The 25,408-nt window shown below is 43.7% G+C and overlaps 1 protein-coding gene across 1 annotated transcript in view; it reads left to right on the forward strand.

Moving 5' to 3' along the window:
• Positions 1–25,408, forward strand: part of PRKCA (protein kinase C alpha) — a 501,655-nt gene that overhangs the window by 185,943 nt on the left and 290,304 nt on the right. The window contains exon 3 of the mRNA XM_025362600.1: positions 12,174–12,256. Within this exon, the coding sequence (XP_025218385.1) occupies positions 12,174–12,256 (83 nt within the window). The remainder of the gene's footprint in view (positions 1–12,173; positions 12,257–25,408) is intronic.

The following is a 25,408-nucleotide window of genomic DNA, read 5'->3' on the forward strand; positions in this document are numbered from 1 at the left end:
TCCAGACTGAAAAATAAAAGCCTTAAAAATACTGCAGAGAAAAGTTTGGTATTAGAGTCATGATAAACTCTCGTGTAGAATATGTTGCAATAATTAGTTTTTAGGGTCAAAATGAAAACTGACACGCACACTGGGTTGTGGGTGTTCAGACATGAAGCTTGTATTGCAAAGTGATGAAGGCTTTATGCCCTTATGAGATTAAAGGAAAGTTGGATTCATCAGATGATTCTGAAGTCAGTCCCCAAACACTGCTTCATCTGAGTTTTCCAAAGTAAACCTTTGGGCTTCTCTTTAAATATTTTTGTGTGATTTGTCATATACTTATCTGTAAGAGTTTTGTTGCTGTTGTTCTTTCCATAGAGCAGATACCCTTTTATGCTACAGGTACTCAAGATTTCATTCATGTATATTCTTAGTCAATATGAGAAAAATCTATTTCATTGTAGTTCTGAGTTGAATATGGGAGTAAGTTGAAATAAAAGAAGAGAGACCGTTTATCTGTTAGCAAATGTGTCACTGTCATCATCTGCATCCTTCTAAGTGTGTGGCTTCTGGGCCATGATGGGCGAGTAATGACCACATCCCATCACCATTCTCATCTTCTCTCCTTGGCTCTGGAAGGAATCCTTTATACTGGTGATTGCCCGACTGTTCTTGAGATTTTTCTTCCCTCAACCCTCTCCAGCCCCCTGCTCTCTCCTGATTCTTCCCACCCCTCAGACAGCCTCGTCCTTTCTACCATCAAACACAAAACTTGGGTGTTTCCAGGACTCGCCTTGCAGTTCTCCCTCACCATGAAGACACCTCTCAGGGCTTGGTCCACAGTCTCCCATTGTCTTTTGGCTTCTAACCTTGAATTTACACCTGCTTGCCTGACATCTATCTGGGTTACCTAGCAGCATATTATATTTAACTTTTCTCAAAATGAGACCCCTGTTTATTGTTTCATTATTTTTTATTGATCTATAATAGTTGTACATATTTTGGGGATACATCTGATATTTTGGTACAGGCCTCAAAATACCATCCGCAGAGTTCATTGGGAGCATGTGCACAGGTATCAAAATATCAGAAGCACCCCCAAAATATGTACAGCTATTATTTATCTACATACAATGTGTAATGATAAAATCAGGGCAACTGAAATATTCATCATCTCAAACGTTTATATTTTGTGTTGGGAACATTACAAATCTTTTTCTTCTAGCTATTTTGAAATATACAGTAAGTTATTAACTATAATTTCCCTGCTGTACTATCGATTACTAGAACTTATTCCTCCTATCTAACTGCATTTTTGAACCTGTTAACTAACTGGTCTTCAGCCCTTTCTCCTCTTTTTTCTTCCCAGCATCTGATGGTAGCCACCATTCTATTCGTTATCTCTGTGAGATCTACTTTTTTAGCTCCCACGTATGAATGAGAGCATATGATGTTTGTCTTCCTGTGCCTAGCTTATGTCACGTCACATAATGACCTCCAGTTCCACTCATGTTGCTGCAAATGATAGGATTTCATTCTTTTTTTATGGTTGAATAATATTCCATTTTGTAGACATACTACATCTTCTTCATTCATCTGTTGATGGGCATTAGGTTGATGCTGTATCTTGGCTATAGTGAATGGTGCTGCAGTGAATGTGGGATTACAGATGTCCGATAGACTGATTTCCTTTCTTTCGATGTATACACAGTGGTGGGATTGGCGGGTCTGATGGTAGCTCTGTGTTTAGTTGTTTGGGAACGTCCATAGTGCTTTCTGTAGTGGCTCTGCCACTTCACATTCCCTGCAGCAGCATCCCAGCCTTCCCTTTTCTCTGCATCCTCACCAGCATCTGTTCTTTTTTGTCCTTTTGATGATAGCCATTCTAACTGTGGTGAGATGTTACGGTGATTTTCGTTTTGCATTTCCTTCATATTTAGCGATTATGAACATTTTTTATTCTACCTGTTGGCCATTTGTTTGTCGTCTTTTGAGAAATGTCTGTTCAGGTCTTTTGCCCGTTTTAAAATTGTTGAGTGAAGAGTTTGAGACTATTTTTTCCAATTCTGAAGGTTGTTTCTTCGCTTTGTTTCCTTTGCTGCTCAGAAGCTTCTTAGCTTGATGTAATCCCATTTGTCTGTTTTTGCTTTTGTTGTCTGTGCTTTTGAGGTCTTGCCCCAAAATTTTGTCCAGACCATAATGCCCTGTAGCATAAAACCCCTGCTTAAACAACATGAAGAGTAGTTTCTCCTCTTTGAGCTGGTGTAATACTCAGGTTGCAAGTCCCCACGTCCAAGTTAATTCTTAACTTGCCCCTTGGTCTTCTCTGTTCATTTTCTACAACCTGCTGGTTCACCCTTTAGTATTTAGAATTCTTTCTGTGGAAAGTACAGAAAACTCATTCAAACTGGCGTGAACAGTAAAAGCATGTGTGATATGACTTTGTGGATTCAAGTGTATTATATGGTATGTAAATGAAGAAAATGACGTTTTTAAAGGGTATTTAATAATTCGCGTGACTGAGCAGTCTGAAGGCGATAGCCTTGCTGACGCCAAGATCTGGTTTCTTTCTTTCTCCTCTGAGTCTTCTGTATTCTCAGTTTCATCATAAGGCTCACCTCTTGGTTGCAGAATGGCAACACCCTTTACTCAGTTGCTCTGACCGGAAGCTGAGGGCCATTCTTGACTCTCCTTCACATCCCACGTTCATTCTCAGCCCTGTCTTCAAAGTATACCTCAGGTCCAACCAGGGAAAAATGCACAAAAAGATGCTCACCAGTCTTTGCTGAAATTAGAGAAAAAGAAGGCAAGGGAAGAATTAAAGATGAATCTTCTAAAGAAGGGGGAAAGAGGCTTGCCTGCTTAGAATTGGGAAGACTGGATTTTCGAAAGAGTTCATTGGGAGCACGTGCACAGATGCTGAAAGGCAGAATCAAGGTGCTGTCTGAAGAGTGACATTCTTTATAATATGTGATACAGTGCATTTATTTGATTTGTTTTCATACGACTTTTAATGTGTATCCCAGGAGAAGACTGTTTTCATTGTTACAAATCTGAAACCAATAATTTTCTTTTAACACGTAGATATAATATAAGCTCACTTTTTCATTACTTTCCCTACAAAGCTGAAAGCAGTTGACTTGCCTTAGAGATTTTCCTTTCATTGTATTCTGCTGTGACGTTGCCTTTCATTAATCCCTTCTAGCTAAGCAAAATTTAATTAGAACCATCTCACGTGATGGCAACCATTTATGTATTTAAAAAAAGAATTCAAGGAAGCTCAGCTACCAGTCTTCTCTTCTAAGCAACGTCTAACTATTATATTTAGTAGGTTCTTTCCAGAATTCAGAATTTGTTACATAATGGCTTTTTCTTCATTAATTTTGGATAATGGGGAATTTCTATTCCTGTGTTCCATTTTACATGACTGTGACCTGAATTTGAAATGACATGGACTTGAGGGTGAAAGGAAAGGAAATTATTTTTTAAAGGAGAAATGGAAAATGACCCTTAGCAGCACATACATATATGTATACACACACACACACACACACACACACACATATATATATATATATTTTTCCCCCTCAATGAATATAGCAATCCATGTTAGGTGTAAATAGGGATGAACCCATTTTGCATATAGATTAAGTGACCAAATGTCTCAGTAATTTGGCAGGAAAGTCAAGCCTGCAGCCTGAGGGGCCTCACTTCCACCATCATTATTGACAATTATGTGCTCAAGCGAGCAAGGAGGGTGCAAGGAACATGTCTCCAGTCCTCAAAGATGATGTGAGTCCTTTGCTCTGAAGTCTGAATTTTCCCTTTGTCTCCACTTTATGCCAATACTGATTTTATTTAGAATTTTATAGAATGGAAGTAAAATCTTTCTTTCATCCTTTCTTTTCTTTCTTTTCCTTCCTTCCTTCCTTCCTTTCCCTTTCCCTTTACTTCCTTTCTTTTCTTTCATTCTTTCTTTCATTGAGACAGGGTCTCACTGTCACCCAGGCTGGAGTACAGTGGCGTGATCTCAGCTCACTGCAACCTCCACCTCCTGGGTTGAAGTCATCCTCCCGCCTCAGCCACCCAAGTAGCTGGGATTACAGGCATGCAACACCACACCTAGCTAATTTTTGTAATTTTAGTAGAGACAGGGTTTTGCCATGTTGGCCAGCCTGGTCTTGAACTCTTGACCTCAAGTGATCTGCCTGTCTTGGTCTCCCAAAGTGCTAGGATTACAGGCATGAACAACCACACCTGGCCCAAATCCTTTTTTTTTGATGTCATAATGAACTCAACTATGAATACAAGTAATCATAAAAAGTCTATATAAGCAAGGCTCTTACTGCCTCTTCCTATTCCTCTTATTTATAATTTCATAAATATTGCTTTAGGTTGATAAGTTAAAAATTTTTATTGTAGGTTATGTATAAGATTTTACCACTTTAACCATTTTAAATGTACAAGTCAGTGGCATTAAGTACATTCCCAGTGTTAGACAACCATCACTACCATCCATTTCCAGAACCCTCCCCCCCTTTTTTTTTTTTGAGATGGTGTTTTACTCTTGTTACCCACGCTGGAGTACAATGGTGGGATCACAGCTCACTGCAGCCTCTGCCTCCTGGGTTCAAGTGATTTTTCTGCCTCAGCCTCCCAAGTAGTTGGGACTACAGGCGCCCACCACCACGCCTGGCTAATTTTTTGTGTTTTTAGTTGAGATGGGAGTTTCACCATGTTGGCCATGCTGGTCTTGAACTCCTGACCTCAGGTGATCCACCTGCCTTGGCCTCCCAAAGAGCTGGGATTACAGGCATGAGCTACCGCACCTGGCCCCCCAGAACTCATTTTTATCATTTCAAACAAACTCTGTACCTATTAATCACTAACTCCCTATTCTCCCCGTTGCCCACAACTGATCACTTCTATTCTACTTTGTGTTTCTATAAATTTGCCTGTCCTAGGTACCTCATATGAGTGGAACCATACAATATTTGCCCTTTTGTGTCTGGCTTATTTCACTTAGCATAACACTCTCAAGGTTCATTGATGATGTAGCATGGGTCAGAGTTTCATTTTTTAAGGTTGAGTCATATTTCATTGTATGTATATACCACATTTTGTTTATATATCATTGACGGATATTTGGGTTGTTTCTTATTGTCTATCATGAGTAATGCAGCAGTGAACACTGGTGTGCAGATATCTGTTTAGGTCCTTGCTTTTGATTCTTTTGGGTCTATGTCCAGGAGTGGAATTGCTGGGTCATATGGTAACTCTATGTTTAATTTTGGGGAGAACCAACACTGATTTCCCAGTGACTGCACCATTTTACATTCCCACCAGCAATGGACAAAGGCTCCAATTTCTCTGCATCCTTGCCGACACTTGTCATTTTACCCATTCTTTTCTTTTTTTTGAGATGGAGTCTTGCTCTGTCACCCAGGCTGGAGTGCATTGGCGCGATCTCGGCTCACTACAACCTCTGCCTCCTGGGTTCAAGGGATTCTCCTCCCTCAACCTCCCACGTAGCTGGGATTACAGGCGAGCACCACCACGCCTGGCTAATTTTTGTATTTTTAATAGAGACAGGGTTTCACCATATTGACCAGGTTGGTCTCAAACTCCTGACCTCTAGTGATCTGCTGATCTCGGCCTCCCAAAGTGCTGGGATGACAGGTGTGACCCACCATGCCCGGCCCCATTCTTTTCCTTTTTAGATAATAGCCATTCTAAAGGGTATGAAGTGGTGATGAATTACTTTTAATTGGAATTTTCCCTCAGCTTGGAACCATGGCTGACGTGTGTGTGATTCATGTTGGTTGCATGCTTGAGGAGGAATTTGCCTTGATTGACTAGGAGCACTGTGCTGCATCTGATTCCTCTATCTGTGGCATCAGTTTGCCACATTCTTTTCGTTTTTCTGTAAACCTCTCTTCACGAATGGAGTATGGAAAAAGCCTCTGGACTTACCATTTGCTCAAGATCACTCTAGGAAACGTTGTCCAGCGTTGCGAGCCCCAGCTCATCCATCCATAGGGTGATGACTTTTGACACCGAAACAAGGTACTCTGAGGTCCCTGTGTGTGTCTCATGGGCCAAGACTCATTGTTGCTAAATTATTCAAATTTATGGGGAGAGCAGCATCAGAGGGAGTGCTGTTCCCCTTACAAGAGTGTTTGCCTTCAGCACACCCTTTGCTGGTTTTTGTTCTCTTTAAGCTCGTGAGCACAACTGAGAACCACTCAATTGAGAACCAATTGAGAAATTGGAGTCTGTGTCCATTGCTGGTGGGAATGTAAAATGGTGCAGTCGCTGGGAAATCAGTTTGTTGGTTCTCCCGAAAATTAAACATTGATTTACCATATGACCAAGCAATTCCACTCCTAGACATAGCCCCAAAAGAATCAAAAGCAAGAACCCAAACAGATATCTGTACACCAGTGTTCACTGTGGCATTATTCATGAATCACAATTCAGAATCAACATGGCAGTGTCAAAGTACACCTCAACTTTTCCCAAAATTTTTATGAATTCTTTTTTGTTGTTGTTTTTTTGTGACGGAGACTTGCTCCGTCACCCAGGCTGGACTGGAGTGCAGTGGCGTGATCTCAGCTCACTACAACCCCTGCCTCCCGGATTCAAGCGATTCTCCTGCCTCAGCCTCCCAAGTAGCTGAGATTATAGGCACAAGCAACCAAGCCTTGCTAATTTTTGTATTTTCAGTTGAGACGGGGTTTTGCCATATTGGCCAGGGTGGTCTTGAACTCCTAACCTCAAGTGATCTGCCCACCTCAGCCTCCCAAAGTGCAGGGATTACAGGTGTGACCCACTGCTTCTGGCCATATGAATTCTTGAGCCAAACACAGGTGACTGTTACTTGTTCTGTTTCTGAAATATACTTTTGACAAGTGGTGAAAACTCTGCTTAATTTCCATCTAGTTTACTTCCATAAGCAAGATTAGCAAGGAATATGGATCAGTAGATTGGGTGTTCTCAGTTTTAAAGCCAGGTAATGTCAAGATTTGTTACTTGGCCAAGTCTGTAGTCTTTATAATTTTTTTGTCCCACCATGTCATTTGCTCAGTGTGATTTGTGCATTTCCTGTGTCATCCATCACTGCTGGGGAGCATACGCATATCACGTAGAGGATTAGAAGAAAGTGATTTTGTGCTTAGAAAATAATTGAACGGAGATTTACTTGGACTGGAAGCTACAGGATAGCTGCCTGTTTTAAAACCTCTCATTGGGTTATATAACCAGAGGTGACCCAAAGTCTTTAAAGATGAGTTTCTGTCTCTGAGTGAGTTTTTGTTGCATAGCCTGTGCTTGCTGGAGCAAAGACCTGTTTAAGGGCCAAGAGCGGCCCCCACGCCAGTCATCGGGTGGAATCTTCCATGACATGTCTCCACTTCCTCCCAGCTGAGTGGCTGCTGTCTTTAAGTTCCTTCTACCAAGGTCAGGCAGATGTTTGTTGAAGGTTTGCTATGTAACAGGTACCACCTTATTACCTCTTTACTCCAATTTCGTTTGCTTCATATACCGTGGTTAGATGAATTCCTTTAGAGTCCCAAATAAAAAAGAAAGACAAAAAGCAATAGCTTCTGATTTTTAGCCGGGGGAAAGCCTGGGTTATCCATCTCCAGGTAAACCCAATGCATCCTTTTGTTTTACTGAGCCAGTCTTTTCCTCTTTCGGCAACACTAGCAAGACTTCTCAAATGTCTTCCTTAGATTATCTTACAAAATATGCATTATCCAATTTCGTTTGGAACTTGAACCCAAAGATCAAGGCCAGCCATCTGTAATTTTTGAAACCTCTGGCTGTTGCTCAGTTTTCTGGGGCAGCCTTTCGCAGGCACATGCTGCGTCCAGCCGGCGTCAGCCAACCTCCAAGCTCCTCTTTCCTGCTCCCCTCAGGGTAAGTGGGGGTGTTGGAGAGGAGAGGGGGGCATCTGGGTTGTTTCTCCTTAGTTACCAGGATTGGGCACATTCTGTTTCTTCTTCCTTTGGAGATCATCCATTCTGAATTTTGAGTCTTCAAATAGGCTTGGAGGGCTCTTTATCCCTCAAATAACGTGTCTGTGATTGGCTGTCTGGAAACACATGGCGCTTCTGTCTGCCTCTCACAGGGTGAATCCAGTCCTTCAAATGGGAAGCTTTCCTGTAAGGTAGGTGGGGAGGGGGTAGTTAAGGCAGGCTGGGAGGAAATTAATTTGGGATAAGTAAGGCTTGTTGCTGCTCTTGCAAACTATAGTGGATAATGAGGGCCTGGGTCGTCTTATGATAAAATTTGACATAAGAGATTTTTTTTGAGGTGTACAATAGAAATACTTCCAGCTGTAGATACATAATTACATTGATGTGTAAATCGTAGACAGAAAGAACAGATACAAAAAGCAAACTCTTCTTCCGTGGGATTTGATAAGTGTGAGTTTTCTTAACAGCGTTCATCTGAGTGTGGAGATTTTTTTTTAAAAAGAGATGAAAGGCCCAAATGTTTGAACGATTAACTAGGGAATAAGAATGCTTATTTTCCACCCAAAACACTGCATCTGTAATAAACCATGATGAGGAAGTAATGCCCCTGTAACCTTTTTCCTTTGGTAATTTATCTTTCTAATTCCAGTGGATGAAAGATGACTTTGTGCCTGGGGAGAGCGAGCAGGTCAGATTAATTTGTGCCATCACAGCGCAGCTTTATTATCCATCCTTCGAGAGTTTTGCAATCAAGATGCTTTTAGCAGAAACACAGTGGAAAGGCCACTTCTCTCAGGGCTTGTAGGAGCTAAGCACTGCCCTTTGAGTGTCTCCGTGCCGCCTGGGCAGCCAAGAGGGCTGTTTTCTTCACTTCACACTCAACTCCTCCTGCCCCTGACTGTGCAGGGCAGACAGGTGTGGCCAGCGTGCTCCGCAGCCAGCAGGATCCCTCACCCAGGGTGCCTCCCCCTATAAAGGGATGCTTGCTTTAAGACATCTCCACTTGTCACCTTTCTGTGGATGGTTCCTGTTTGGATATCTGACTCTTTGTCTGTTCAATATCAGGCATGCATTTTCTTTTTTAAAAAGTGTATTTTTACAGTGACATGGTATCATGAGTACCTTTAAAATGTGTATTTTTACAATCATATTATATTATGATTACCTTAAAAGAAAACTCTTTAAAAAGAATTATCCATGATTCTGTTTCCCTAATATAACATACCTTCATCCTCTGGGTTTTATATTTGTGTAATGTGTATGTCTGTGTAGGTATATTTGTGTGTGTGTGTGTGTCTATTTTCTCATGTACCCATTTTCCTGTTACCCATGTAAAAAATCTTGGCATCAGCTCTATACCCTTTCTGCTCTGGAAATCCTGCCAGTGGATATGACATGAGGAAAGGAGAGGGGGCCGTGGTGTCCAGCAACTCTTAGCATGAATCCTGGTTCCATCACATGGTGACTCACCTTGGGAAAGACCATCCTTTCTTTGTTGGTTCATTCATCTATCCATCTGTCTGTCCTCTCTGCCTCCCTTCCTGTCTCCTGTTCACAAGCATTCACTGTACTGTTGTACAGCATGCTAGATGCGGGGGATCTGGGCGGCATTTTCCCATCCATAAAATATAGATATTGCAGCATATTAAGGAGTATTGTTATGAGGATTCAACTTGCTAATGCATGTGAAGAGACCTAGCACAACAACAGCAACAGCCTGGCACGTGATAGGATGCCAGTTAATGGTGCTGTGTGATCAGTCAGCAAGTCTCATCGTTCTTATGTAATTTCCCTGGCCTCTGTTACTTCCATTTCTTAGCAGCCTGCATGATGATGGGCAATTACTTTCATACCTAGACTGTGCAAGAGGCTTTTAACGAGGCATTATAGGCCTCAATCTATTCTGTTAAATTCTTCCTATTACCACCGTTTGCACTTCTAAAGCATTGTTTTTGTCTGTGTTACTCTTGGTGCAGAACCTTTCAGTGACTTCCGAGGCTTTTCTGAATTTCTTACTGGCCACTTGCGGCCCTCTCAGTACTCTGGGCTCCTCTTGAGATTTCAGCTGTGAGCCATCTTGCCACCCTCTTCCACCTACGGAAATGACTCACCCATTTGGTCTTCTGTGTCTACTGCCATATGTGCAGGGAACTGCATTGTCACTGGTGAGAGGAGAAAACAGCATATGAGCCACACATTTGGGAAGCTCTAACCTTCCTTGTGCAGTGTCTTAGTTCATTTTTGCTGCTGTAACAGAATACCTGAGACTAGGTGATTTGTAAAGAACAGATATTTGTGTTCTCACAGTTCTAGAGGCTGGGAAGTCCGAGATTAAGGTGCCAGCATTGAGCAAGGGCCTGTTTACTGCACGCTCCCAGGGGGACGAAGACCTTATCTTCACGTGGCAGAAGGCAGAAGGGCATAGAGACAGAAGGGGGCTCTACTCACCCTTTTGTAATGACGTTGATTCTACCACTGAGGGCAAAGCCCTTATGGCCGAGTTACTCTCCAAGGGTCCCATCTCCCAAAACTGCCACTATGGCAACCAAATTTCAACACGGGTTTCAGAGCTGACTTGCAATTAAACCATAGCATGCAGTAAAGACTTATGACTAACCTAGTATTTCTGAGGGTATACTGTTTTTTAACATGTTGTTATTATTCAACAAATGATAAGAGTAGTAGATGATACCTTTTTGGAGCTAGACTTCAAGCTTTCAAGGAGAGACTAACTAGGTCATGTATTTTTTGCATCCTCTGTATTATTACCATCAATACAAACCTTTTAGGGGGCCATGTGCAGTGGCTCACACCTATAATCCCAGCACTTTGGGATGCCAAGGCGGGCAGATGGCTTGAGCTTAGGAGTTCGAGACCAACCTGGGCAACATGGTGAAACCCTGTCTCTCCAAAAATGTAAAAATTAGCAGGGTGTGGTGGCACTCACCTGTATTCCCAGCTACTTGTGGGTCTGAGGCAGGAGGATTTCTTGAACCCAGGAGACTGAGGCTGCAGTGAGCCAAGATCACCCCACTGCATTCCAGCCTGGGTGACAAAGTGAGACCTTGTCTGGAGAAAAAATACAAACCTCTTAGGGGATTACATTCTATAACAATTATTTTGTTGATTCATCCTCAGGACTATTTATCAAAACCATGTTAAGCTCTGAAAATATTTACTGGGTAGTAGATTTTGCTGAATTTGCAGGAACTCTCCCAACTGGTGACGGCATCTGTAGCAAAAAGACAGATACAGGAAGGTGTTAAGGTGTTTCCTAAGATTGTTTTGTTTTGTTTCATTTCAAAGATCTGTTTTCTGTAGATTGCATTTGTGTCTGAATGAGTTTATTAAGTTCAGAATTCTGCTGAGGAAGTCCTGCAACCCACATTTAGGGATACTCACATTATTTATAATCAGTTATTCTCTTTATATTTTATTTCACCCACAGAATATAATGTTTATATACATTTATGTGTGTGTTAGTGTGTTGCTATAGGATGGTGCAAAGTATTTTATGTTATGTTATGTTATGTTATGTTATGTTATGTTATGTTATGTTATGTTATGTTATGTTATGTTATTTTTTTGAGATGGAGTGTCACTCTTGTTGCCCAGTCTGGAGTGCAGTAGCATGGATCTTGGCTCACTGCAGCCTGCACCTCCCAGGTTTAAGCAGTTATCCTGCCTCTACCTCCCGAGTAGCTGGGATTACAGGCGCCATCACCATGTCCAGCTCATTTTTTTTTGTTTTTGTGTTTTTAGTGGAGATGGGGTTTTACCGTGTTGGCCCGGCTGCTCTGGAACTCCCGACCTCAAGTGATCCACCTGCCTTGGCCTCCCAAAGTGCTGGAATTACAGGCGTGAACCACTGCACCTGGCTAGGATGGCGCAAACTATTTTAAATTTTGATTACCAGTTTCTACTTTGGGAAACTGTCTTACAATCTCTGATTCTCCTCTCCTTCAACTTCAGATAAGAGGCACTGTTTGTGGCCCTGTCAGTGCTGGCATTTTGGGACTCTGTTATCTATGAGTCTAATCAATACCAAATGTTGCTGATTCTAGAATGAAATGCCTTCTGATTGCTGTTTATAAGATTCCGTCTGTAGTGAAATTAAATTGACTTCTAACAGCAAGTATCTCTGTTTGGAAAATAAAGCTCGTATGTTAAATCATGTCTATTCTAATTTTAGTTTTCTTTTCTTTCCACCAGTTTGCTGTTTTGTGGTCCACAAGAGGTGCCATGAATTTGTTACTTTTTCTTGTCCGGGTGCGGATAAGGGACCCGACACTGATGTAAGTAGTCTGGAAATCATGAGTTGATGTTAATGTGGATTTCTGAACTTTAATTTTTTTAACGCCTGTACAACTGTTTGTTTTGGCACTTACTATTAATGGGAAGACTCAATTCCCATAGAACGTTGGCTTGTACTAATGAGCAGATTTATAGCTCTTTCGAGCTCTGGACTACGTCTTAGAGAAATTCTTGGAGGAGAATTTCTTGTTAGCATGTACTGTTCCACTCTGAGCAGCTGCATTGACTAAATCCACCAAATTTATCGTAATAGCTTTCATAAACACAATGCAGTTGTTGACAGATTTTATAATGAACATTTATCACCCTTCAGTTTCTTTCCTTTCCTTTTCCTTTTCCCTGTCCCTCCCTCTCCCTGTCCTTTCCTTGGAGTCTCACTCTGTTGCCCAGGCTGGAGTGCAGTGACACGATCTCAGCTCACTGCAACCTCTGCCTTCCAAGTTCAAGTGATTTTCCTGCCTCAGCCTCCTGAGTAGCTGGGCCTATAAGGCGTGCACCACCACACACAGCTAATTTTTGTATTTTTAGTAGACATGGGGTTTCATCATGTTGGCAGGCTGTTCTTGAACTGCTGACCTCAAGTGATCTGCCCATCTTGGCCTCCCAAAGTGCCGGGATTACAGGTGTGAGCCACTGGGCCTGGCCACCCTTCAGTTTACTTCTAAACTGAAATAAACCAATGGGAGCATCATTGCTTTGGGCCAATGTAACAAACTACTCTTGGTTTACTCCCGGGGATTCTTGCTGCCTTTTAAGTGTATATTATCAATGCTGCGGCTGATTGAAATAATTTAGCATCTGTTTCACCGAACAGTGATCTCTGAAGTTGCCCATGTGTGAACACATAATTTCCTCTCTTTGTGGACAATTCTGATGGTCTCTGTTGCATCTCTTGTGTACTTAAAAATGGATCCACAGACCAGGCACGGTGGCTCGCGCCTGTAATCCTAGCACTTTGGAAGGCTGAGGTAGGTGGATCACCTGAGGTTGGGAGTTCGAGACCAGCCTGACCAACATAGAGAAACCCCGTCTCTACTAAAAATACAAAATTCGCCGGCCATGGTGGCACATCCTGTAATCCCAGCTCCTCAGGAGGCTGAGGCAGGAGAATTGCTTGAACCCGTGAGGCAGAGGTTGCGGTGAGCCAAGATAATTGTGCCATTGCACTCTAACCTGGGTAACAAGAGCAAAACTCCGTCTCAAAAAAAAAGAAAAAGAAAAAAGAAAAAAAGGATCCACAAAGGAGTCATGGAAAATACCAATGTCTAAAATATGTTGGATGGAGAGAAACTTCAGCCGTTATATGAAAAGTAATATTTTAACTGAATTAAAAAAATAGGCAGGCTTAGAAGACTGGACATTTCTGTTCTGAATTGCTTTTGCTTGATCAGTTCAGTCACTCAAGTTGTGTGCTTGAAGCGATTCCCATCTTTAATGCCTGTTCCCATCAGGAAACTTTGATTTGAAAGCGGCTTTCTCAGTGCAGGCAAGACTCAATTCTTCCCTCTGCGAAAGATGACATTTTTGCAGCGTGCTCTGAGGGATTCCAATTTACGTTATTGTAACACAAATAAGAGGAAAGTTGCTGTTTGGTGTTCAGTGCACAGGAACATGCACGATGGGGTTAGGGTGCTCATGGAGGCAAGATAGAGTGCCTGTTGTGGGTTCTGAGCCACCACGGGTTCCACAAAGGCTCCCAGGACATGGGAGCCAGAGGAAGCTCAGGGGTCATCTTGTTTTATAACTTCATGGACAAGGAAGTCCAAGTCCATGAATGTTGAGTGACTTGGCTGCATACAAACAAAACTAGTTAGTGTCATGCCCCCGCCCTGCTCCCCGGCCCCCGCCACTTTCCATCCTTCTCTTCTGGAACATTGTGCCACTTTCCATCCTTCTCTTCTGGAACATTGTGGAATATTGTCTTCCTTTAGGGCATTTTAGAGGTAGAAATAGCTGGAACATAAAGTACTAACTTTTCCAAAATGCCAAGTCCCATTGACCTTGTTTGGAGTTGTCTAAAACCTCATGTCACAGCCTTCACTTCCTTGCTCATCATTCCCATCTTCATCTTGCTGTTTTTTTTCTTTCCTCTCTTCTCTCTCCTCCCATTTCTGCCCCATCAAGAATGAGGAGGGAGGACGGGCAGTCAAGAACAGGGAGGGAGGACGGGCAGTCAAGAACGGGGAGGGAGGACGGGCAGGCTTCAGGATGCGAGTAGTTTGTCCCTCTTCTCTTCCCTTTTCCCCCCCTCCTACTTTTTCATTCTTTCACTTAAATATTCTTTATTGAGAACCCATAATGGGCCAAAGTCTGTGCTGGGTCCTGGGGTATAACACTAAGCATGGAGATGTGCTCCTTGCCCTCCCGGACGTTCTGCAGGGGGAAGGCAGACATTAACATATCACTCATTAAAATAGGATACAGGTACACTGAGCAGGTTTCTCTAAGGGACCTACTGCATTTAAACTGAGCTTGATGCATGGGTAGGAGATAGGCAGACGAAAGGAAGGGTGTACGCACGTGTGTGCACACGTGCATGCTGAGCTGTATGGGGCCCTGGAAAGGGATGTTTGAGACAAAGGGAAGAGCAAGTGAGAACGCCAAGATGTGGGAAGGAGTTTAATCAGTAACAGAAAGCTGGGAGTTGGGTGTCTGGCAAGGATTTTGGGCACACTCTTAGGAGCACTGGGGGCTCAGGAAAGGTTTTAACCTAAAAATGATGTGGTCCGATTTGCATCTTAAAAAGGTTACTCTGGGCCGGGTGCGGTGGCTCAAGCCTGTAATCCCAGCACTTTGGGAGGCCGAGACGGGTGGATCACGAGGTCAGGAGATCGAGACCATCCTGGCTAACACGGTGAAACCCCGTCTCTACTAAAAAAATACAAAAAACTAGCCGGGCGAGGTGGCGGGCACCTGTAGTCCCAGCTACTCGGGAGGCTGAGGCAGGAGAATGGCGTGAACCCGGGAGGCGGAGCTTGCTGTGAGCTGAGATCTGGCCACTGCACTCCAGCCTGGGCGACAGAGCGAGACTCTGTCTCAAAAAAAAAAAAAAAGGTTACTCTGGTTGCCTTCTAAGAAATGGATTGGGCAGGAAGTGCACTTGGTGTACTGGTGGAGATGGGGAAATAGCAAAGGCTGGAGAATACTGTGTAGAGGTACCTTTCCTCTGGGTGATGTCACAGGGGCTTGTAGACGGACACACTGGGGATGGACAGAGTCAACTCATTCAAGATACGTTTAGGAGCCAGATCTGCAGTTCTTGGTCATTGCTGGATCGGGGAAATGGAGATGTTGAAAATGACTCCCTGGTTTCTGGCATGAACATGTGAATGGATGGAGGTACATGAAAGCCATGGGGACTCTGGAGGGAGAGCATGTATTTGGGAGAGTGAGATGGGGCAGAACAGGGGTTTCAATTTGGTCATAGCCTGTTCCTGTTGCCAACACAAAATACTGTAGACTGGGTAATTTGTAATTAATAGGAAATGTTTTTTCACAGTTCTGGAGGCTGGGAAGTCCAAGATCAAGGTGCCAGCAGATTCTGACTGCCAGTGTCAGACATCTCACACTGAATATGTCTCCTAATGGTCCGTATCCCCGAAAATTCGTATGCTGAAACTTAACTGCAGTGTGATTGTATGAAGAGGTGCGTCCTTTAGGAGGTGATTCAGCCATGAGGTGGGGCCTTCCTGAATGGGACCAGCTCCCTTGTAAGAGAGGTACAAGGGAGCTGTTACTGCCATTTCCCCTTTTAACCCTTTTGTTATGTGAGTACACAGCAAAAAGGCGCCATCCAAGAAGCAGAGCCCAGCTCGCGCCAGATACAGAATCTGCTGGCACCATGATCTTGGAAGAGAAAGGAGAAAATCTGATTTTTGGTCTTTGGAGCGAGAGACCTATGACTAGGGCTTTCTGCAGCCAAGGCCTGAGAAGTGTTGACTGGCTGTGTGCAGGATGATTTTACTTACTCTGCAAATCTGCAAGCAAATCTTATGAAGGTACAGGATGACCAAACTGTCCTGTACCAGGGAGATAGTTGGAAAATCATGAAGGCATTGGGAGGTAGAACTGAGCTGAGATGCTAGAATGTTCTTATTTTATCCTTTTCTGAATACCATTTTTCTGCAAATCCCAGGAGTATTGAGCCAGAAGGGGTGTTAAGGATTTATCTGGGTTGACCTTATTTTATCGATGAGGAGACAGCTAAGGCAAAAATGATCTGAGGTACTGTCATATGTTATCTCTTGAGTATCCAGTGGGCTTGTGGCAGATTCTTTCAAGGCAATTGATGATGAAGAGAAACGAGGCGTTGGTGGCTTGACTGGGTTGTGCAGCCAGTGGAGCACATTGACAGCTATTCCTTGGTGCATTTGTTGAAAATTCTGGTCAGTTGTTTAGAAAACTAGCAGGCTTATTTTACCATCTTGAGAATTATCTTATTCTCCAGTCCTTTTCAGCGTCTTAGACATCGATCCAATAAAAAATGCCTGCTAGCAGGCTCAAGGAGAAAAACCAGTGAAAATAATGGGAGGTTTCAGAATTTAAGAGAAAAAAAAAAAAACTGCTCGAAGCATTTTTCCCCTGAAAAATTTAAAAATTTTAAATTGGGATTTTTTTTTTCATACCATGGAGAATGGTTAAGATGTCCTGTTCATATGCTGCTTAATAGTACCTTAACTGAGCTGGGCAGACTCTTAACACATTCACAGATGGGGAAAAAGAAGGTACAATCCTTGTGAAATCCTCAAATGTTGTACCTGCTCTGCCATCTTCAAGATGAAAGGTTGGGAAAAAGTACTGAGACATAAAATAGCAGTACCCAGATTCCAGTAGCCAGATGGGAAGACATTAGAAAGTTCTTTTGAACAGAGATGCTCTTCAAGACTCAAGGAGCAGTGGTAGTTGAGAGTATGCATTAGTGCAGGGAATCCTGGCGGAGAAAAGGCTCCTGGATTCAGCAGAAGGCCCCCTCCCTGGAGATCCTCAGGCCAATTTCTCAAGGGTCCTCTGCCCCTTCTGGATGAGATGGCATTCTGTACCAGCAAATCTAGAGCAAAAAGCCGAGCAATTCCTAGACTTTAAGTCTGTCCCCATACACACTGAGTAGAGAAGAAATGAAAGCAGAAGACTTAAAGGAATCTAACGTTATTGGTGAGCTCATTCCCTGGCGCTGCCTGAGTTTGCAGCCAGGGCTCAGGCTTGGACGCTGCAGTACATGGCTCGTGGAATGAGCCATTCTCTTCTTACCTGGTGTTGGTTGGGAAGGCACTTTGAGTTGGTGCAGGATTTATGTTTCCAGGTGTGTGGCCCCAGAATGCAGCTTGGGGCTCTGCCCAGTACCCCATTCCCGCATCCGAGGTTTCATCAGACAACATAAAATAAGATAAAAGTGCTCTGTGTTTAGAAATGGCTTTTCCCCCTTCTCCACCAAATTAAGACACAGACTCGGACAAGGGCAGGTAAAAGGAGAGTAGGACTTGCTTTCTGGGGCAGTGGGAGTAGTGAGCGTGGCTCTGCTCTGCTGGAGGGCAGCAAGTACCCATGCTTCTTTGGCTGCCATTGATCACCTGCCTCCGTGGGCTTCTCTTCCCTGCTCTGGCCGTGATGGGGCGGGGCAGATTCAGGAAGGGCTAGTGGTGTGGGGTCTGCAGGGCTGGCTCTTTCCAGACTTCTTCCTCTTACTTCTTAAAACCTTCGCTCACCAGCGTCTTCTTGGTCAGTGCAGAGCTCCTCCCTGTTCTTAGAAGAGTTTCCATTCACTTTTGATTGTGTCTGTTCATGAAGCCCACCCTGCTACGAAGAGGAAGAACGGGGTCTGGGGGCTTTCCCTTAGGCATCTGTGCATGGATGTGTGGATATGTATTTGTGTGTGTGTGTTTATTAGCACATTCAGCCGTTTTTAAAATTCTTTTTTTTTTTCTTGAGACGGAGTCTCGCTCTGTTTCCCAGGCTGGAGTGTAGTGGCGCTATCTCAGCTCACTGCAGCTTCCACCTTCCAAATTCAAGTGATTCTCTTGTCTCAGTCTCCTGAGTAGCTGGGACTATAGGCATGCGCCACCACATCTGGCTAATTTTTGTATTTTTAGTAGAGACGGGGTTTCGCCATTTTGTTCAGGCTGGTCTCGAACTCTTGACCTTAGGTGATCCACTCACCTAGGCCTTCCAAAGTGCTGGGATTACAGGCATGAGCCACTGCGCCTGGCCCTTTTTAAAATTCTTTGTTTTCTCTGTGTGTCTTAAGTGAGAATCACTTTGAGAGAATCATACTAAGCTCAGTCCTGTTCTTAGGGCCACAATGGCAACTCCCCCTGCCCCCCAGCTTCCTTTTTTTTTTTTTTTTGAGACAGTCTCACTGTGTCGCCCAGGCTGGAGTGCAGTGGTGTCATCACGGCTCACCGCAAGCTCTGCCTCCCGGGTTCACGCCATTCTCCTGCCTCAGCCTCCCGAGTAGCTGGGACTACAGGCGCCGGCCATCTCGCCCGGTTAGTTTTTTGTATTTTTTAGTAGAGACGGGGTTTCACTGTGTTAGCCAGGATGGTCTCGATCTCCAGACCTCGTGATCCGCCCACCTCGGCCTCCCAAAGTGCTGGGATTACAGGCGTGAGCCACCATGCCTGGCGTGCCCCCCAGCTTTCTAGTCAAAAGTTGTAGGAAGAGAAGCTGTTCTTATGTGTCATCCATAAAATAACATACATGCTAAGCAACTGTTTACACATCATCTTTAGAGTGTTTACTCTGTGCGTTGGCTATGTGGACATTTGAGACAGTAAGGGGTGGTAGGGGGAGGGAGTGAGAGAGGGATTCGTTAAAAGGCTTCAAGCGTCTGGAGGTAGTAAGCTTTCCTCGCATTTTTGTTGAGTCATTATGTTTTTATTTGCCCCGTGCATTTTTACCAGTGACCCTGGCTTCTCTGGGGAGAAACTGTTCACACAGTATTTTGCATGTTATATGTTTGAACCGTCCCGTTGAACAGAATTCAGGTGACTTCCCAGGTTATTGCTGTACCTCACCTGGCAGACAGCCAACATGTATACCGGTGACGTCACAGGTTCGCTGAAGCGTGCCAGAATGTTTGGAAGGGGACCAAATGAATAAATTAATTAACTTGTTAAAAGATAGGGAGGCTTGCTTCAGACCTGGGTACACCTTCAAGTCAGTGAAGATTGTAAAACTGATTTATTTGAAGAAGCTGAGAGCACTGACTATAAACACTGAATGCTAAAAACGGAACCTACTGCACAAATTGCTACAAACCAAAAGTGATATCCCCTGTGAGACTGGACTCCATGGAGGACTATATGTCTAGAAAGCAAAATTGCTTTCTTTTCTTTCTTTACTACAACCCTGAGAATTCTCTCTTTCTCCAGTCCTTTTCAGTGTCTTAGAAAACCAATCAAATAGTAAGGGCCGCTGAAATATTGAAAATTCAGCATTTCAAAGATTCAGTTATAATAGAATTTAAAGCGTTTAAAATAAACCTAGAAAAAAATTTAATAGTGAATCTTCTATTTTTTCGAAGTGAACTTTTAAACATCTAATTTAGAAAAAGATGATTTTGTGAGCAAAGCCAGTTCCGCCCCCAAAAGATTTTTATGTTCCTGAACTGACACAGTAAAGTTAGATTTGTATGAGGTACAGGAGCTAAAAAGGTGCATTTAAAATTCCTCAGAGTATATAGTGTAGAGTGTCCTGGAGTGGGAATTGGGAGTCCTGCCAGGCCGTATTACTGAAGCCCTTTCTAGACCTTTTTTTTCTTACGTATAAATATGGAGGTTGAATTTAATGATCTTTAAAGTTGCCTTCAGCCCCAAGTTTCATTATAGTGCCTCTGTTATTAAACATTGATTGGCAGCCCTGTACTATGAAGGTTACAAAGGTAAAGATAGTTCCTGCCCTCCCGATGCAGCGATTATCCTTTAATTGCAAGGATAAACCAATCAGGCAAAGAGTTACAAGATTGCACAGGGTAGGCCAGGAACGGTGGCTCACGCCTATAATCCCAGCACTTTGGGAGGCCGAGGCAGGTGGATCACCTGAGGTCAGGAGCTCAAGAGCAGCCAGGCTGACCAACATGGTGAAACCCCATCTCTACTAAAAATACAAAATTAGCCGGGCGTGGTGGCACACACCTGTAATCCCAGCTACTTGGGAGACTGAGGCAGGAGAATTACCTGAACCAGGGAGGCAGAGGTTGCAGTGAGCCAAGATTGCACCATTGCACTCCAGCCTGGGCAACAAGAGTGAAACTCTGTCTCAAAAAAGAAAAAAAAAGATTGCACAGGGTAGGTGCCGTAAGTGGGGAAGAAATAGAAATAAAATGCTGCTGAGTTTAGCAGCCAGAAAGCCAGCCTGCATCTAATGGGAGAATGCAGGAAGAGCGTCATGAAGATGGTGACATTTCAAGATGTATTTCAATTCTTTTCATCATTTTCCTTTAGTTTTCCTATTGCTCATGTTGGCCCATGGGAGTTACATCTCTTGCCTAATGCTGTCATCCAGCAGTGCCTACACTCAGGTGACATATTTGCCAGTGGACCTGTCAATAGTGCAAGGAGGGAAGCCTGTAATGTTCTGCATGTCCTGTCGGGACCCCCCTCCCGTGAGCCCCTGAGGAAGCCCGAGTCCATTTCTGAAAGCACCCTCGGCACTTGCCCGCAGGTACCCTTCCTCGCTTGCTGTGATGCCACAGGAAACCTTAAAAAGAAGTTATTTCGGGGAAACAAACCCAACAAAAAAACTCAAGTGCTAATTCTGCTCTTCAGTGGGTGGATTATTTTATGTACCAGATTCACAGTAACAGAAGTATTTCCTACAAGGGAAGGGACTCCTGCTGCACTTGGACCAAATTAATTTAGCCAGGAGTTAAAAATAGCCCCCGAGACTTGTATCCTCATCCGTGGTTCTGATGAGCAAAAGGAGACAGTGGGTGTCCCCTCCAAAAGGGAGGGGGTGGCATGACATTCTCTTGACTCACCAAGTTCTGGCCATGGGGAAGAGAGAGGAATGGGGATTTGCCCCGTGGTCTGTACCTGATTAGCGGGGAAGAAATGCGTGATGTAATTACAAAGTAAATGCTCCCATTTTCAACCAATCTTTGGAAGGCATGTTTTCAAGGGAGTCACCCTGGGGGCTTTTCAGCTTAGTCCCTAGGTTGTAGTTCCTACCTCCCATCTTTGGAACTCCACTTTCGAATGGCCTAGGTGGCCAGTAGTACATCCTTTTCAAAATCTTCACCCTTGCCGAGTTGTCAGCCTCTGAAAGGGTGGTGAGATTGTTTGTGGGGGGCAGACAAAAGGCCAGTGGAGCCTAGTCAGAATAAGGGAGCCCTTTGAGGTGGGTAGAATTGTTTTTGGTCAAAAAAAGGAGATGAGATGATACATTAGAGTGATTTTGTTGTGAAACTTATAAAATATCTCTGACATCAAGTCTGGGAAGAGACCTTTGTGTATTAACGATAGAGAGTGTGTTTGCATCATTGTATAACGTCTCTGGGGCACTTTTAGTTAATATGCTTATTTATTTATTTATTTGTTTATTTTGAATTTTAGAGATGAGACTTGCTATGTTGCCCAGGCTGGACTTGAACTCCTGGACTCAAGTGATCTTCCTGCCTTAGCCTCCTGAGTAGCTGGGTAGACAGGCGTGAGCAGCTTCACCCGGTGCATGTTTGTTTTTAAAAAAATTATTTACTCGGAGGCCAGGCGCGGTGGCTCACACGTGTAATCCCAGCACTTTGGGAGGTCAAGGCAGGTGGATCCCCTGAGGTCAGGAGTTTGACACCAGCCTGGCCAACATCGGGAAACTAAAAGTACTCTACTAAAAAGTACAAATTTTTACTCTACTAAAAGTACAAAATTTAGCCGGGCATGGTGGTGCGTGCCTGTACTCCCAGTTACTTGGGAGGCTGAGGCAGGATAATTGCTCAAACCCGGGAGGTGGAGGTTGCAGTAAACCGAGATCGTGCCACTGCATTCTAGTCTGCGCGACGGAGTGAGACCCTGTCTTTAAAAAAAAAAAAAAATTATTTACTCGGGATCTGGCCTAGGCAACATAGCGAGACCCTATTTCTTAAATTAAAAGAGAAAATGGTCATATTACTTAATGGTCATGTTTACACAGGGAATTCTTTGTGAGAGGGTCCTGTGTGTTTTCTGTTTGAAAATGGCTGATGCTGGAGGTGTGGGGGAACACACCTGATGGGCTTTTCTGTTTTTCCCAGTAGCTGTTTCAAAGTGTTGTCTTCACTATTTGGAATTTAGTTGCCAAAGTAATGGGCGAGGCAATAACTTTTTACTGGTTGGAATCGACAATTGGTATAATGGATTCCTTGTTTATTTGTCCTGACCAATCCGAGTGACTCGGTGATACTAGACATTTCACGATGTACAAACTGCCAAATTACCTGTCCCTGAGAACTGTTGTTGGAAATGGTGTCTGGAGAGCCTGCTGTAGGAGTGCAAATTCTCAGAAGCCCAGAGTTGGAAGATCCACGGCACAAGATGTGACATCTTTGTGATACTCTTTCACCACGTATTTTAGCGTCTCTTATGTGTCTGGTGTTTTTCTTGCATTTATTCATTGTATGTCATCATTAAATATTTCTTGAGCATTTATTGTGTGTGAGGTATTATGGGAGGCAAAGGTTAAAAAACATGGTTCTTGTCTTCAAACAACTTATCATTAGTGGGAAGTCATGTATATGAATAAATATTCAAATAGTCCCTTCAGTGGATAACATACATAAACGTACTAGGTATGCATCATTGTTCCCATTGTACAGATGTGCAAATTGAGTCTTGGGGTAGTTAAGTGATTCTCCCAAATGCAGTAGTAAGTGGAGCACTAAGCTTTGAACTGGATCTCTCAACTTCCAACCCTGTTCTTTTTCCACAGTACCACGTGACCGAACAGCAACGCTAACTTAGGGGCAGTTTTCTGTCAGTGAAGGCTCCATTTTTGTGGGTGGAGTCTGGGGTCATTGTGACTATGAGAAATCTTAAAATGGTAAAAGAAATTTGGAATCATACAATCCTGAGACATTAAGAGTAAAAACACTCACAAGACAGATCAGCAACGTGAACTAGTAAAGACGGGAGCATGTGGAGCTGATGGGACCAGGTGGGAGCTGGCAGCGGCTTGGAGACTTGGTTTCGGTCCTTCCCAAGAGGGTGCAGAGTGGGATTTTCAGGACATTGGGTTTCTGGAAAGATCCATTTCAAGTGTCTACACCCTAAGCTGAAAGCCAGCCCAGAGGGCTTTTTGGCTCATGCTGGGGCTTATTCCTGGATTCTAATGAGTCACGTTTTTTAGAAGCTGAACTTCTAAACTTCTAAGCTGAATCCCATTCAGTTAACTGGTACCTTCACCTTGACTTTGTTTTCTGTTTTTGCTGCTTAATGAATTTCCAGCAGGTGATTTAGGAAGGGTCTGTGGACAGAGAAGTAGATTTCCCAAGATCTAAGAAAAGAAGGAAGGTTTACTGTGGGTAGTCTAGCTGTCATTATAACTGTGTTATTTTATTGATTTACAAAGGGATCATGGGCCAAAACCAATCATAACAATCAAATGAACCCACTTACTAGGAATTCTGTTTCAGCCTCCGATGGTGGCTAAGAGAGAACCAGCAAGTGGGAAGGGCCCCCCACCCCTCCACAGTCGCTTCTATTATGTTGTACTGGAAGCTGGGATCCAGCACCCTCAAACGTAGAGGCTTGTACTAGCAAGAGTGAGATGGACAGTGGGAAGGTCCATTCTAATTATTCTGTTAGTAATTCAGCCTGTTCTATTTATTCGTATAATCCAGCACATTCCAAAACATATTTGTTTTGAGAATGATAAACCAAGGAGAAAAGTCAGGTTCTCAGAAGAATGTCATGGCCATGATGATAACACTGCTGTTGGGCATTGCTGTGGTCCTGACTGGGTGAAGGTTTCCCAATGACCGTCTTTGTGTGGGAAGAGCGCTCTGCTCCTCATGTTGGGGATGTCATGCCGCCCACGTACGCCACTGCCCTTAGCCTTCCAGCTCTCTTGCCTGTTCTTCGTGCATCTCTTCCTCCCCGCAAGCCAATGCTTACTCCTGTCACCCTGTTCGATTGTAACACCCGACTGTCCTCTGCACACAGGATCCCAAGCCAGAAGCCTTGGGATTCTCTTGGTTGTCTCCTGTTTTTTTTTTTGTCTCGCGCACCTAATAGGTTTCCAAGTGCTGCGAGTTCCGCTGTCAACTCTCTTTCCTCTCCATCTTCATAGCCACCGTCTTTGTGAAGGCCTGTTGTGTGCTGTGAGTTGGTCTTACTGACTCTGGACTCTTTCTCCTCTATGAACTGTCTTTCATATTGTCACCCCATGGTACTCCAGTTGTTGCTTTTTTGGTTTTGTTTTTGTTTTTTTTAAATGTGATTATGCACTGTCTTGCTTAACATTTTCCAAGGTTGGTACAGAGTCACTCACAGCAGCCTCACTGACTTAGCTGTGGCTGCTGGCCAGGGAGTCCTAGGGTCTGCCCCACATTAGCTTGGGAGAGTAGTACAGGTTTTTTACAAGGGAGTGGCAGTTTTCCAAGAAGGAACACCTGAGTGTACAGACACTTAACAAACTTCCCAGCACTGTGTTTCCCAGTGTTTCATTGGCCAAAGCCCAGAGTCACTGTGAAGGTTTATGAATCAGGGTTCTCCAGAGAAAAAGACCGTGTGTGTGTAAAGAGATTTAATATAAAGTATTGACTTAATGCAATTATGAAGGCTGGCAAGTCCCAAGATTTTCAGGGTGAGTTGGCAAGCTGGAGAGCCAATGGGATAGTACCAGTCTGATTCGGAAGGTCTGGGAGCCAGGTGAGCTAATTATGTAAGTTCGAGTCCAAGCTCAAAGGCAGGCAAGCTTAAGACATCAGCTCTTAAGTAAGAGCTGATGTTTTAGGTTGAGTCCAAGAGCAAGAAAAAGCTGGTGACCAAATCTCAAGGCTTTCAGGCAGGAAGAATTCTCTCTTACTTGGAGGAGAGGAAGGCTTTTTTGTTCCATTCAGGCCTTCAACAGATTGGATGAGACCCACCTGCACTAGGGAGGACAGTGTGCTTTGCTCAACCTCCCAATCTGTATGTTAATAACATACAAAAACACCATTGTGTAAACAC

The sequence above is a fragment of the Theropithecus gelada genome, chromosome 16, assembly GCF_003255815.1.
Source record: "Theropithecus gelada isolate Dixy chromosome 16, Tgel_1.0, whole genome shotgun sequence".
NCBI lineage: Eukaryota > Metazoa > Chordata > Mammalia > Primates > Cercopithecidae > Theropithecus > Theropithecus gelada.